The sequence below is a fragment of the Adiantum capillus-veneris genome, chromosome 12 (assembly GCF_014529385.1).
Source record: "Adiantum capillus-veneris isolate H3 chromosome 12, ASM1452938v2, whole genome shotgun sequence".
NCBI lineage: Eukaryota > Viridiplantae > Streptophyta > Polypodiopsida > Polypodiales > Pteridaceae > Adiantum > Adiantum capillus-veneris.
In genome coordinates this window covers 31,568,155-31,583,278 of record NC_140942.1, presented here as the reverse complement: position 1 = coordinate 31,583,278, position 15,124 = coordinate 31,568,155, and the positions used below count along the sequence as shown (strand labels likewise).

At 42.7% G+C, this 15,124-nt stretch overlaps 1 protein-coding gene and 1 pseudogene across 1 annotated transcript; one reads left to right on the top strand and one right to left on the bottom strand.

The window, feature by feature from the left end:
- The first annotated feature begins 5,136 nt into the window (after positions 1-5,136).
- Positions 5,137-6,348, top strand: LOC147445525 (uncharacterized; annotated as a pseudogene).
- Positions 6,349-8,000: 1,652 nt separating this feature from the next.
- Positions 8,001-10,640, bottom strand: LOC147445524 (uncharacterized). The gene is made up of 2 exons (XM_086525025.1): positions 9,289-10,640; positions 8,001-9,107 (listed from the first exon to the last, which is right to left on the bottom strand). Exon 2 carries the CDS (start codon positions 8,903-8,905, stop codon positions 8,117-8,119), a length of 789 nt encoding a protein of 262 aa, XP_086381151.1. The 5' UTR covers positions 8,906-9,107; positions 9,289-10,640; the 3' UTR covers positions 8,001-8,116.
- Positions 10,641-15,124: the final 4,484 nt, after the last annotated feature.

Sequence of the window (15,124 nt, the reverse complement as noted above, 5' to 3'; positions counted from 1 at the left end):
GTCGTCAATAGAGTAGTTGGCAAACTTCTCCCCCCGACGAATTTTATCGCCTCCCTTGGAAGTCGTGGTTGTCAAAGGTGACGAAGGGCCTACACTAGAGCTCTCCGGTTCCATACTATGCTCGAAAGTCTCGATTGGCCTCTCTGGACTAACTCTCACTTCCCTTCCCGTTGTATCTACGGCCATTCTCTCCGTACTCGCACTAGGTGCCGACAAGGTAGGTGGCCGCATTTGTGGTGAAGTGTGATCGCTTACAACGTGCCAAACCTCTGTAAAAGAAGTATCATGCGGACATAAGTCTCTCAAAAACTCCAAGAAACTGTTTGTGAAAGTTGTAAAGCTTAGTTCAATAATCTATGGCATGCAACTAAGTGCATCGAGGGCTCGAAAAACATTTTTTGTGGACCCAGCTTTAAAACCTTTTCACACGCATATGAGCAGGCTAACTCTAAATTTGGAGGGATAATCACACTACAAATCTCATATTATAACTAAAATTTTCATAATGTGAATTGACTTGAGAACCTTCTCACCCAAAATTGAGCCCGACATTTTTCATTTTGAACAGTCTTTGGATAAAGCGAACCTACATTTTCCCAAGCCCTGAGTGCATCCCCCACAACATTAAATTTACCTCTCTAGTAGCATATCTGAAGGTCAAACTCTTGTAGGATCTCCGCCCACCAAGCTTTCCTATCCTTTAGCTCATTTTGACTTGAAATCCATTTCAAACTTTCATGGTCCGTCCGGACCTCAAAAGTGGCACCATATAGATAGTGTCTCCACTTTTTCAATGCATGTACAATTGCCATAACTCAGCTTACGAAGTAACTCTCGCTCGTAAGCCGAGTAGTTATGTTGTGCACGATCCAATTTTTTACTCTCAAATGAAACTAGGCATCCCCTTTGCATTAATACGGCCCCAATGGTCTCATTACTCAAATTTGTCTCCAAGAACAAATGGCTCGTTGGGATCGACGATTGTCAGAATAGGTGCATCTGCAATAGCCACCTTAAATTTTTCAAAGGTTCTTTGTTGGGATTGCCCCCAACTTATATTTTTAGTTTGTGACCTCAGCTGGTCAGTCAACGAGACTACGATCTTCCCATAGTCAACATATATTGCCGGTTAAAACTTGACATGCCAAGAAAAATTTGCAGTTCCTCGAGATTCTTTGGCGTTGGTCATTTAATAATAGCCTCTACTTTATCTGGCTCATCTACATGCTTTCGACGGATATAATGTGGCCTAGGTAATGTATTTCTTTTTCAAAGAAATCACATTTTGTTTCCCTGGCAAACAACTTGTGTTTGCGCGACAACTTGAACACCAGGCGCAAATGCTCTAAGTGTTCCTTATGAGTCGTAATGTACACAAGAATATCATCTAGGAAAACTACTATGAATTTTCCCAGTCATAAATGTCGTTGGAGCATTGGTTAGCCCAAACGGCATAACCAAAAACTCAAAATGCCAAACCGGGTTCTTAGTGAATTGTCTTTGCAACATCCTCTAATTTGATTCTAACTCGATCATACCCTGATCTAAGGTTAATCTTTGAAAAAACTTTAGACCCAAAGAGTTGATCAAATAGTTCGTCCATACGTGGTATTGGGTATTTATTCTTAATCGTTATCTGATTAAGAGCTCTATAATCTATGCAAATGCACATAGATCCATCTTTCTTCTTTACCAAAAGAATGAGTGATGCCCATGGACTTGAATGAGATATGATAAAGCCCTTGTCCAAATATTTCTTTAGTTGTTTTTCCACTTCCTATGCCTCGCAATTGGCTAAGTCTATAAGCGGGATTGCTTATGGGTTTAGACCCTGCCATAACTTCGATGCCGTGGTCCACTTCGTGGCAAACCATCAGGTAATTCATCAAGAAATACATCTTGAAATTCCTCTAATAAATTCTTCAAAGCATCTACGTACTTTTTCTTAAGTTTCTCACTTACCTTGGATTTTTTCTTTTTTGAATCCCATGCATGCCAATCAGGGTTTTCAAATAGTGAGTCTTGTCCAAGGCTATCTTTTTTATCTTATTTGTCTACGCAAACATCACTTACAGTTTTAACTAAGGAAACATTTTGATTAGTTTCATCTATGAAAACAAACTTTAGAAGAGGGTAACAAGCATATACCTCTGTTATAGTGCCTCTGCAAATTGCACGACAAAGCTCCATGCTAGAGATAAGAGGAGCAGTGGGGACACTACAATCACCCTACAAGGTGATCACTCTGTCCTCATGCTCAAAAGTTAGATAGCTCCGAGCTAGGCTAGGGCCCCAAGCCAATTAGCCATTCCCTGCTTAGATATACGTCCGCTTTAGCCAAGTGTATTACCTAAAAATCCAGTGGAGTCTGATAGTCCTGGATAGTCAAAGGAACTCCCAAGACTCGGTATTCCATACCATCTTATCATAACCGTTGGCTAGGCCAACTATATACTCATGATCGCTCTGCGTCTCAGAGTCAAACCTAATTCTTTACTAATGAGTAGTCCAAGAAGTTGTGACTAGCCCCATCGTCTATAAAAATAGTGACTCTACTGCCACCAATAGTGCCATGCATACGCACCATGTCGTGGGGACCTATGCTCGATTGCCACATCGTCGGTATCACTAAACAAACTTGACGTTTGTCACAATGACACATGGCCACCTCTCTCAACTCTACGGAACTAAGAAGAAGCTTCTACACCTTGTGCAACTGCCTAGAGGATTTTCCATCTCTCTTGGGCTTGCTGCCACTTGTGCTAGCTTTTTTTGGACACTCGGCCTTCATGTGCCCTACCTTGTTACAACCAAAGCAGCCATTTTCCTTTTGCGCTTTATCATACTGCTCCTTTTTATTAATTTTTGACGCTCTTTTCTTTTTGAATGGCCATGGTTTTTTAGACCAATGGCCACCCTCGCTACCCTGCTCCGTCCTGTTCCCTTGTCTCTCACTACGGGAACTCGGCCCGATCGCCTTTTTTCCTTACCCTCTGCCCTACCCCGTGCCATCCGCACCACACAGTGCTTGATGTCATCATATATCTACGCATACTGAATCGCTTCAGAAACGTCTTTAGGCTACAAGGGCTCTACATACCAAAGTAATCATTTGTGAGGCCTCTCTCTTGAAGCCTCTAAAAGTTTGGAATGCATCGATTCCCTTTAACTTGAGTATAATTTCCCGATAATTTGAGATGTATCGAGTCACGGACTTGTTCGCTATAGAACACTTGTCCCATAACTCCGAGCTCCTCTCCGCCTCATTTGCTGGCAAGAATTCTTTGCAAAACATTGATTCAAACTCCGTCCAAGTGGCCGGGTGAGTTGTGAGACTCATTCACCACTTATACGCCTTGCCAGACAAAGACATGCTAGCCTCTATGGGGTGAACGCGGCGTGTCCTTCAATGTAGCGCATGCAAGTCTGACCACGATCGAGTCTTTGTTCCTTTCTCTTTCCTCACCACCAAAATTGGGCGGCTTTAAGTCCTTTAGCAAGGACAAGCTTGTCTCTACGGACGGCTTTGCAGACGCATCGGCCTGCATACTTGTCACTACGGATGAGGATATGCTCACCCTTGCCGTTGGTGCCCGTCTCCTACGAGGAACGGCCGTACCAACCGAAGCGGCCGTCAGCGCATCTAGCCGTTGTAACATCCTTACTAAGTTGGTATGGACCTTCCCTAAGTTGGTCAAATAGGCACTTAAGTATTTAAACATCCCGTTAGAGAGCTCTGTCTCTGTCAGGACGTCAGTAAGGTCGGCTAGGTCATAATCATCGCGTCACCGAACTCTAGAAGGTCCTCCTCGGCTCCCTCGAGTTCATCGGTGTTCATGTCCTCTGGCACGTCGGCTAGATCAAGGTCATCAGGCATCGCGATTGCTACAGGCTCGTCGAGCCCAAGGCTAGGGTCTAAGGACGAGGAGGGTGCTAGTAGGTCACGCACGATGACAAGCGAGCGCGCTTCTGGTCAGGAGCATACAGTCCGACAATTTGGTCGGGGTAAAACCCACCATCGAGGAAAACAAGCCAGAAAGCCTAATGAAATACTCGGAGGCAGTGACACACTATGCCTAGTAACATTTTTTAATTTTTAACAACAAGTGCAAAAATAAAAATAACGGAAAACTTGTACAAACGCTAAAACAGGAGCAAGGTTAAGAGTGTGTAGTCACCTCCCTCTATCGAGAAAATTGAAGAAACCGATCGAGCTCGTTGCGAAAATACACTGTGGGAGGGTTTGGTGGCGGCACAAATCCGATGCCAGAAGCTCGGGAAGTTCAGTGCTTCTAATAAGTCCGTTGCGGGATGGTCTTGTAAAAATCCCCTTGTTGCAATCTTTTATGTGGAGCCCTTACTCGTGTCGTTTCTCTGCGAGAAAACACTACCAAAAGAGCCAAAAATTTTCGCTGGGAAGAAACCCTTAAGGTTAAACATTGATTTTTGAGGATAGCCTTAATGTAAGGTTGCACGCATGTGGCCCATCGACTGCGTGGTTGACCTTTTCCAGCTTTTAGGTCAACGCCGCAAGAGCCCGATTTCGCACATGAGAACAAAAAAAGCAAGAAATTCTTAATTGGCAGCGCATATGGAGGCGCCAATAACCCACACTGCCCTGGCGGAGACGCCGCCCTGCAGCCGTCCCTCCTCTCTATGCCTCTTTGCCTGTGCAAACCCACACCGCCCTCCACGTTATTCAAACTTGATTGTCACTGCACACATCCTGCGACTGTCACAGAGAGACAATACACATCTCGACGACATGTTGTGTGAGGGTGACAATACACACCTCATTTGAATAAGCTGCACCTACAACACTTTAGTTTATACTACATGTACAGTGCTGCAAGTTCAAGACACAAGATACACGCTAAGCTAGCTAGTCGTTTGGTGAAATTACACAGAGCTCTACAAGCTCCGCTCTGCCAGTAGCAAGTTCAACGTCAGCTGCTAATAATATTTTTTTCAGAATCAACAATTGCATGCAGTGGAAGGTCTGCATTTTTTTCACTATCATAGACAGATTTTGTTGCTCTCTGGTCGAGTACAACGAATCCCTTGATTGTATTCTATTGGATTACTGCCGAGACGGCAAGCGTAGGTTCGGATGCTGCTCCAAGTGTCGGAGTACAAATGTTTTTTATTGTGCTCGTCATCTTCCTGTTCATGTCGTCGCCGACTATTTTCCACGAACACCTTGAGGCATTAGCTGGCATTCGCGAATGGTGGATCTTCCCATGTCAGCATGCTTTTTGGTCCCAAGTTCAAAGGCAGGTCTAGCTTCGCGACGAGGATTACACGGACGACCTCTTCATGAAAAGGTACCGCATGCCTGAGCTAGTCTTTCAAATTCTTTTACAAGCTATTGTGCCTTTTCTTCCGTCGACCGATAGAGATAATTTTATACGTCCTCCGATTGACCCCGAACAAGCTCTAAGCTTTACCTTACTTAGGCTTGCCCACAATGATTCCACCACTCATATTAGTGACACTTTTGGTGTTGGTGAATCCACTGTACGCAAGTATTGCAACATTGTGGTGGAACTCCTTGCCACACGATTACGTCCACTATATATCGTTGTTCCATTCAGTGAACAACTTGATCATATTATAGATGATTTCTCGGCCATCACTATGTTGCCAAATGTATGTGGCGCGATAGATGGCATTCACATAAGGTTAGCTAGGCGACCAAGGCGGCGTGACACTCCAGCACAATATTGGTGTAGACACCATTTCCACTCCATTTTGTTGCAAGCAGTGTGTGACATGCATAAGAAGTTGTGGAATGTGTGTGTGAGCGCGCCTGGCGGCACTAATGACGCTGCACACTGGAAGAGCTCTGCTTTGTACAAGCGCATGCAATCCCGCCAAGTACTCCCTACTCCAGTAATTACGTTGGAGCGATTACACATTCAACCATACCTCCTCGTAGATAAAGGCTATGGTTCTTCATCTATGATGGTCACGCCTTTTGCAGAGGGCAATGCTCCTAGTCAGGGACCCTGGGATGAATCTAATCGACACATTTCCAGAGGACGAGTTACAATAGAAAATGTCTTTGGCATCGTGAAGAACAGGTGGCGAATTTTGCAAAATATGCCTATGGACCTTAGGCGAGCTCCGTCATATGTCATTGCCTGTTGTGTGTTGCATAATTTTCTGGCAGAGCATGGTGTGCATGAAATGGATAGAGAAGACCAATTTGATCCCCATCCCAATCTTATGCCCGCCCCAAGAAGTGCTAGGAGAGAGCGTATTCTAGGCCAAAGAATGCACAACATTCTATATAGGGATTGGGTTGCTCGTTATCAATTAGCAAATCCCAATGCTAGAAGAGATTGACCACAATGCCTTCTGTTTGGATATTTTAGGAATCATTCTTGCACTAAAGCATGTTTTCTAGTTCTTTCTAAGTTTCTGTGTTTAGCTCTGACTCATTCTATCTTTGTAACTCGTAAGTGTTATTGGATGCACTCCATCTCTAACCACCTATCTCTAAAGCTAATTGTCTGCGTATAACTTGGCAACTACATTGCACTGACTTTGTGAGTCTGGATTGCTAACTCGCTATGTCGCTCATTGACTCTTCGTCTCCCTAACTCAATATTGCACTTACTATATTTCTATAGTTTACTATCTGTATATCGCAAAATCTCACTAACTCTATATCTATATCTCACTCACACTAACTTTGTAACTCTTGCTATCAAAACTACACTGCAACTTGCTAACTCACTAACGCACTAACTCACGATCTATCTCACTCATTAACTCTATATCTATATCTCACTAACACTAACATTGTAACTCTGGCTATTTAACCTACACTGCAACTTGCTAACTCACTAACGCATTAACTCTATATCTCACTCGTTAACTATATACCTCTATCTCCCTACACTAACATTATAACTCACGCTATCTAACCAACACTATAACTTGCTAACAGTGTCTCTCACTTATGCACTAACATACTAACTCACTATCGCACTAACTCTATATTGATTGTTTAATGTGTCTGTAAGTCACTGCCTTTATGTTGCTCTAATTCCATATCTCAGAGAAAGGTGAAATTTCACTTATTATGTATCTCTCACTCATTAACTCTCTCTCTCTCTCTCTCTCTCTCTCTCTCTCTCTCTCTCTCTCTCTCTCTCTCTCTCTCTCTATATATATATATATATATATATATATATATATCATAATACACTAAGTGTATATTGCAATATCTCTCCCCCATCAACTCTATATCTATATCTCGCAAACACCAACATTGTAACTCTGGCTATTTAACCGACACTGCACCTTGCTTACTCACTAACGCACTAACTCTCTATCTCACTCATTAACTATATACCTCTATCTCCCTAACACTGACATTGTAACTCGTGCTATCTAACCGACACTGCAACTTGCTAACAGTGTCTCGCTTATGCACTAACGTACTAACTCACTATTGCACTAACTCTATATTGATTGTCAAATGTGTCTGTAAGTCACTGCCTTTATGTCGCTCTAACTCCATATCTCAGAGAAAGGTGAAATCGTACTTATTATGTATCTCTCACTCATTAACTCTCTCTCTCTATATATATTTATATATATATATATATATATATATATATATATATATATATATGTATGTATGTATATATATATATATATATATATATATATATATATATATATATATATATCATAATACATTAACTGTATATCGCAATATCTCTCCCCCATCAACTCTCTATCTATATCTCACCAACACCAACATTGTAACTCTGGCTATTTAACTGACAGTGCATCTTGCTTACTCACTAACACACTAATTGTCTACCTCACTCATTAACTATATACCTCTATCTCCCTAACAATGTCTTTCACATATGCACTACATTGACTCTTTCACTCATTAACAACACAACACACTATCTTTCTGAGTATTGATTGCTAACTCTCTTTGATGTCAAAAGATAGTTTATGTAAAACTCTTTTTCTCACAAACTCCCCAAGGCAGTAATCGCACTAACAGTTTTTAAAAAAAGACATTGGTATTGCTTTATTTTATTGCTTGATTACATGAAGAGATGACCTTACAAGATGTCATCTGATATCAAGCATCTCGTCCACCTGCCAAAATGCGTGCAATCTGTACTTGAATCTTGAGAGCTTTCTCTACATGCCTTTCATCTGCATCAATTCGACGCACTTTGGCCTCAATCCTGCAGAGCTCTACCTCCTTCATGGTTTCTGCAAAACTGGAGACCCTTGCCTTCAGCTCAACTCCCAAGGAGGAGCCGGCTTCGGATAGATGATGTCTCTTCTTGCATCTCTGGCCCCGAACGGAGTCGAAAGTCCTACCACCAGAATCCCATTTATTCTTGCATTGTTGGGCCGTGTAGGTGGACAAAAACTTCAAGTTCATCTGCTGCGCGAGGTCAGACCAATGCTTCTGCTTGAAGTTTCCTTTGCCTAGGCTTGTCCACTTCTCTTGGAAGAAGGTGATCAAGCACACAACCTTTGTCGTTGACCACTCGAAACCTTTCTTTGAGCTTGAAGGCTTCTTAGCCTTGCTCTTTGGGTCTCTTTGCACCACCACTGTTGAAGACAAATCATTTGTGATTGAGCTGACTTCAGTTCCTTGCTGAGAGGGTGCCTCGATGGTTGGAAACTCCAGTAGAGGAATGTTCTCCTCCATGGCAGGTAGGAGAGAAGGATTCGAGGGCACAGAGCCATCGAGACTTAGAGGCATTGAATGTTCAAGTCGCGGAATGCTCGGTAGGAACACCGGCATGGATCTGGGTGCAGGCATGCCTACCATTCTATTGTAATTTGTAGGGTTTGGCAGCATGTAGTGGAGCCCTGAAGGATGAGGCTGTTGCACATTGACATGATCATGCATAATGTAGTCGCCGGCTTGTAGAAGTTGATGGAATCCACCATGTGGTGGAGGAGAGGGGACCGGCTCCGTGGGCAGCTTGTGGCTGAATTGGAGGAGGTGGTTGGTGCCGGTGGATGGAACATGGAGGCCGATATGTCGTGAATGCACTCAAAAGTGGACAACTCGGTCGAAAATGAGGGCATTGCTGCTCCATTCTTTATCTCTGCTAGCATCACCATAAGCAGCATTAGGTAAAAGGCGAGAAAGGTTTTCCTAATTTAACACACCAAGCAGTGAGCTCAAAGGCAAAGTGGCTAAGGTACCAATCTGGTATGCGCCTTCGATTCCCTACCATGACAGAGAGAGCGAGAGTGAATGAGAGAGAGAGCATAGGGAAATAATACCTTAGTGTGCAGGCGTTTTCAGTTGGTTGCTTGGAGGTTTCCTCGGTAGCTCACTTAGCGTCTTAGAAAAACGCGCAGGGCTGGGCATTTTAATAGTGTACTCTTGGCTTTTTAAGTACTTTCTTAAGCCGCAGAGCCAAGGCAACAGGTGGTGGGTTAGGCTGCAGGTGCGCGATGCCCATGCATGGTGAAGGTGGGGGTCGTTGGGTAGATGGGTTGAAGCTGGTCAAACCTTTTGCATTAGTTTTTGCATGAGGGCAGGTGGCGCTTGCAGGCAAGGTTGCTGCATATAGTCGCCTGTAATGGCGCTGCAGTTGGAGGAGACCGCCGTGATGTCGCTCGGGAGTTGGCGAAACCAAAAAGTGTCCACAATACCTGTAAACGCAACGGTTAACTACGTGGGCTGCCCCTACTTTGACGCAAAAGACGCAGCGGCTGCAACTTTCATGCCACGTCAGATTTATGACCCGCTGCGGCTTTCAAAGTAGTTCATGTGCGCACCTCTTGTAGCAAAAAAAGTAATTTCACTGTGGAGTTCGAAAGGAGAGCGTGGCAAGTTATCGAGATAGATGACCACAGGCGCTGTGGAGGAAAGGCGGCAGGTGGCGGGACCGGCGGAGCGGCGGCGGCCATCGGCGCCTCTGTTGCAGATTTTGCTCCTTGGCTCCTCCTTCAACTCTTCCCTCCTTCAATCCTTCAAGCTTTCTTCCAAGCCTTGGCTCCTCCTTCAGCCTTGGCTTCTCCTTCAACTCTTCCCGCCTTCAAGCCTTCAAGCTTTCTTCCACCCCCTCTTCTCCTCCTTTCTCCTCCTTCTTCACAGCTTGCTCCCCTTGCTGCTTCCAAGCTTCAATGGTGTTGTTGCCTCCAAGCTTCAATGGCTGTTGCAAGCTCCTCCTTCAAGCCTTCGGCTCTTCAAGCTACTTCAAGCTTGCTCTCAGGGCTTCTTCCAAGCCTTCCTCAAACTTTCTTCAATTCCCTTTTCAAATCCTTTCTGTTGCTATTCTCCTTCCTTGCTTTGACTTAATCCCTTGTAAGCTTCGATATCAATGGCTGGCTTCCTTCTCTCAATCTTCAATTCAGGCTTGTAGGTGTGTGAGAGATATGAGAGTGTGTGTGTGTGCGCTCTTGAGAGAGTGCTTCTTCTTTCCCTATTCATTGTGTAAAAGCTCACGGCCACAAGATTACTCAATTATCCCATCTCCACTCAAAAAAATAATTAAAAGTTAATCACTTATCCAAGCTAAGGTCCACCGGGTCTGCTTCACGCGCCTGGTCTGGAACCAACACGATACCAATATTAAATCACTATAACGCCATTACGAGCATCAGCAACGGAGGGGGGCGACCCTTGCTCACCACCCAGCCATAGAGGAGAATGGGGAGCTCCTCCCCATTCCCGGGCTATAAGTGTGTGTGACCTGTCGTCCACACTAGCCCGGCCGCTCGTGCACTCCGACACAGGCTTCCTCTCCCACTGAACCCCAAACGACTGCAGCTGTGGCATAGTGGCCATGACTCGGTCACTGATCGTCATGCCGTCACCGGCGTTACAGCCTACATGACAGATCTATTCCATCTAGCTCAAGAAGGGGGAAGTCACATGGAGCTTCTAGCTCCTCATGCAATCCATCCATTGACGTGGAAGCCTCTAAGACAACCTTCACCTACAACGGTCAGTACCCATGAAAATACACAAGTATCTACATCTCCCATTGTAAATGTGTCACCTAAACAATCGTTTCAAGTTCGTTCATGGGATAGTATCTTAACACCTTTGAAACTTGATGAAGCATCTAGGGTGATGGAAAGCTATTGGCCAAAGCACATACCTATAATGGCCAATTGGAATGAATGGTTTCAAAGGGTGACCACATCTTTTCCAAAGATATGATCTACCTAAGGAAGGGGGGAATACGTCCTCTCATGTACTTTTCGATGACTACCCTCTCAACCTCCTTTCCCTAACTCTTCACCTCCACATTTGCGGGAATGTATATATATAGTCTTATACTCTCTCTAACCAGAAAACCAAAAACTAGTAAATGAGCTTGAGCAATCTAGCAATGAGAGTGAGGCATACACAATCTGACCCATAGCCCGAAAATCACCATGTCACATCAAGCACAAGGAAACAATCGTTATGTTTTTAGAGACCTAGCAAAATCTATCTGTGTTCCCAAATATGGGTAGTTCGCGAGAGCCATGCACTTCTTATTTTTATGAAAGGTACTCTTTTTATTTTTCTCAAGTGTTTCACATCTGCTACCCTATACTTTCTTGTGAATGGGATTTGGTAGAGAGACTTGCATGTGAGAAAAATTTTGAGGAGTTAGAATGGTTGTTACGTCTATGGACTACAAGTGATCCCTACCCAGTAGTGAATGTTTTTCCAATAGCACATGCCTATTCTTTTGCACAAGATGAGTACCCACGGATAGTGAAGTTCTTGATTAACATCTGTGCACAAGACGATGATGATGAATCCGTAGAGGGGATGGAGGAAGCCTACGGCCTCAGTGAGAATTAATTTGTTTATCTAGATAATGAGGATAGGGGCTTAGCCTTAGGAATGCCACCTGGTCTCTATAATATCCTCTTTCCTTGATTCGATGGTGATGTGCCAAATAGATAGGTTAGGGATCTCAAATTTGATTTTGGTTGTGTTTTCCTTGGAATTTTGGTATTTTCCCACTGATGTGCCTCGTGTAGATATGGTGTTTTGTTAGTTGGTTGTGCAGGTACGAGCTGTTGCATTTGAACTCTACTTTTTATCATCTTGAAGTCATTGTTGTAATGTGCGCTCTTGGATGCATTTCAAGATTGTTGCCATCACAAAAGCGGTGTTTCTTGTCCATGTTTATTGCCTTATCTTTTTTAAGCATTCATGCTTGCTTGCTTTAAGAACGATCTGTGACAAAGTGTTTAACATGTTTGCTTAGTGTTCTGTCTTAGATTCAATATAGTTTGACCTCATAGTCCCTTGTCTAGGTTTATTAATCACAGATCACAATTGAGCTAGTTTCACCAAGCTAAAGCCTTAGCGATCTTACTTTAATGCCATGGGATACTTGCCTAATTTTTAGGAGTTATCTTAAGCTCTTAATCCGATATTATGAAGCATTGTGTGTAGTGTGTTTGGGCTTTCTTGCATGCTTAATTCCTCTTGACCTTTAACTTAGGTATTATAAAGATAGGTTAAAAAGGTTACAAGGAAAGTACCAAAATAGGTTGAAGTACCAAATGTTTCAACAGTACCAAAAGAGTATCAAGCACCAAAAGTACCCAAGTCATACTCACCATTACAGTATAAAACTGTAACTAGAAAGTACCAAAATAAGTTATCAGACTACCCAATGAACAGATAAGCACCCAAAGTACCAAAAATTGTGCCACATAGCACCCAAGGAAAATCTGTAGACTATATGAGTACCAAAAATTCTCAAGGCAGTACCAAAAGGGTCAAAGAGAGAACCAAATAAAATAAAGAAGCACAAAAGGTTACAAGTACCAAAAGTACCAAAATAGGTTGAAGTACCAAATGTTTCAAGAGTACCAAAGCAATATCAAGCACCAAAAGTACCCAAGTCACACTCATTATTACAGTATAAGACTGTAACTAGAAAGTTCCAAAATAAGTATCAAGAGTACCCAATGAACAGAAAAGCACCCAGAGTACCAAAGATTGTGCCACATAGTACCCATGACAATATCTGTAAACTATATGAGTACCAAAAATTCTTAAGCCAATACCAGAATGATCGAAGAGAGAACCAATTAAAATAACTAAGCACCAAAAGGTTCCAAGGGAAGTACGAACATAGCAGTTAGTGTTCGATTAAATACCCAAATCAGTTTAAAAAGTACCAAAACAGTCCAAAAATAAGCAAACCACTTTCAAAAAAAAACTGGAAAGTACCAAGACATTTAAAGAAGATACCAAAGCACTAAGAAGCATGTACCATAGTAGTCCCAAAATAGAATTGAAAAAGACCAAATGATTAGAAAAGCACCAAAAGTACCATGGATTGTGCCATTATAGAATCCAAAACAAAACAAATAGTACAGTGTAAGACTCAAAAATTAGAAACAAGGAAGTACCAATATAGTACCAAGTAGTCCAAATGAGTACCAAATGAAATGAAGCAGCAGCATAAAGTACTAAGGAAATTTCTAGCACTGCCCTTAGTGTTAAATAAAAGTACCAAAACAGTTAGAGAGAGTACCAAACCAGTCCAAGATAGTACTAAAACCCATAAAAATGTCAGCAAATAAACCAGTCAAGAAGTTAAACATGCCAAATCACCAAACCTTGTGCAGAATAAAAACTTTCAACAGTCATACACAATGCAATAAGCCATAAATACAATACCTCCTGCTGTTCAACCTCAGCTTGGAGCTTCATGATATTTTCGGAAACCCCGTGCCGTCATTACAAGCACCGACTTGATCCCAGCTCAGCCTCCGCCTCTCTGATCTCTTCATCAGGGATAGGTATTTGCTGCCGCAGCACACCGATGCACGCCTCCAGGGTATCAATATCCTCCATCAAACTTTTCGCCACTCCCTCTTTACCCTCATATACCAGTTAGCTGGTCCTTGTTTGCTTGAATAGAGGTCTTCAGGTCTGTTACTTTTGATGACCCTGGATGTGACACCTGCTTTTGGAGTCTTTGGAGCAATGCCTCTAAGTTAGGTAGGTAGTAAGCCACTGCCCCTCTGACACCTTGCTCTGGTTCTGTGCAGATGTTGCTGCCACTTTGAGTCCTGCGGGCCTTCTTAACTGACTGCGGGATAGTTCCAGGGGAGGAAGCATTTTGCTTCCTCCATGTCTCAACTTTACGCTCAAGACCGCCAGTCCTAAATGATATCATCTGCAACACTCCTTCCCCAAACTGGGCCCATGCTATTCTATGCCCTGTTGGGTCTTTTCTCGCTGCATCACATTTCTCGAACGCATAACACTTAGCAAATTTGGTGGTCAGTTCACCGCATGAAGGGGGTCCCTGATAAACTTTGGAGAATAGAAATCTGTAGTCATCCACCAGATGTGGCTACAAATGATTTAAATAAATTTTGTTGTTCTTTTGGAGCTTGTACTTGAAAACAGATACTGCTCGGATGGCAAGTCCTCATCAGTCAGGTCCTTAGGGAGTTTGCCTTCTAGACTAAGGCCATACTCCTCATGCAAGTCCTCTGCTGTATAACAGAACCTGGTTTTTTGAGGGTACTCCTCCATTTTATTCTTACCTGAAATGTCAAACAAATCAGAAATTATTATGAAATAAATCCAAAGTACCACATTTGTTACTGTACATTTAATAACTAATAACTAATGTGTTTACAATATGATTTATCCATACTCTATTTCCACGAAACTTCAACAATAGTCTGCAATAACTTCAGTTTTAATCCTTAGCATATGATATACAAAGCTCTAACATAAAGCAGGGAAACTATAGAATCATGTACATTGTCTCAGCTAAACCTTTCTATCCACAAACATTGAAGCTCCACAACCACTTTTCTAGAATATCCTAGAAAAATACACTTAATACTATAGAGCAAGCTAGATAATTAGCATGGTCCAAGTCAATTTTCTAATTTTTCTCTCGTATGCATATGGATTACAAATGCGATGCTCCAAGGTATCAAATTTTACAATGAACATTTAAATTCAAAATTTTACACCATCTAATTAACACAAGCCTGATTCCAATGAATAGCTTACCACGTCTTGACTTGTTGGCAGATTTTGATTCATCCTCATCGACACGGTGTGAGGTCCGTTCGGAGTTGATTTCAAAATCCTTGAACTGTTTTGCACTAGCCCTTGTGT

Coding starts and splice junctions, on each gene's coding strand:
- LOC147445524 (XM_086525025.1), bottom strand. CDS start 8,905: ATGCATGATCATGTCAATGTGCAACAGCCTCATCCTTCAGGGCTCCAC.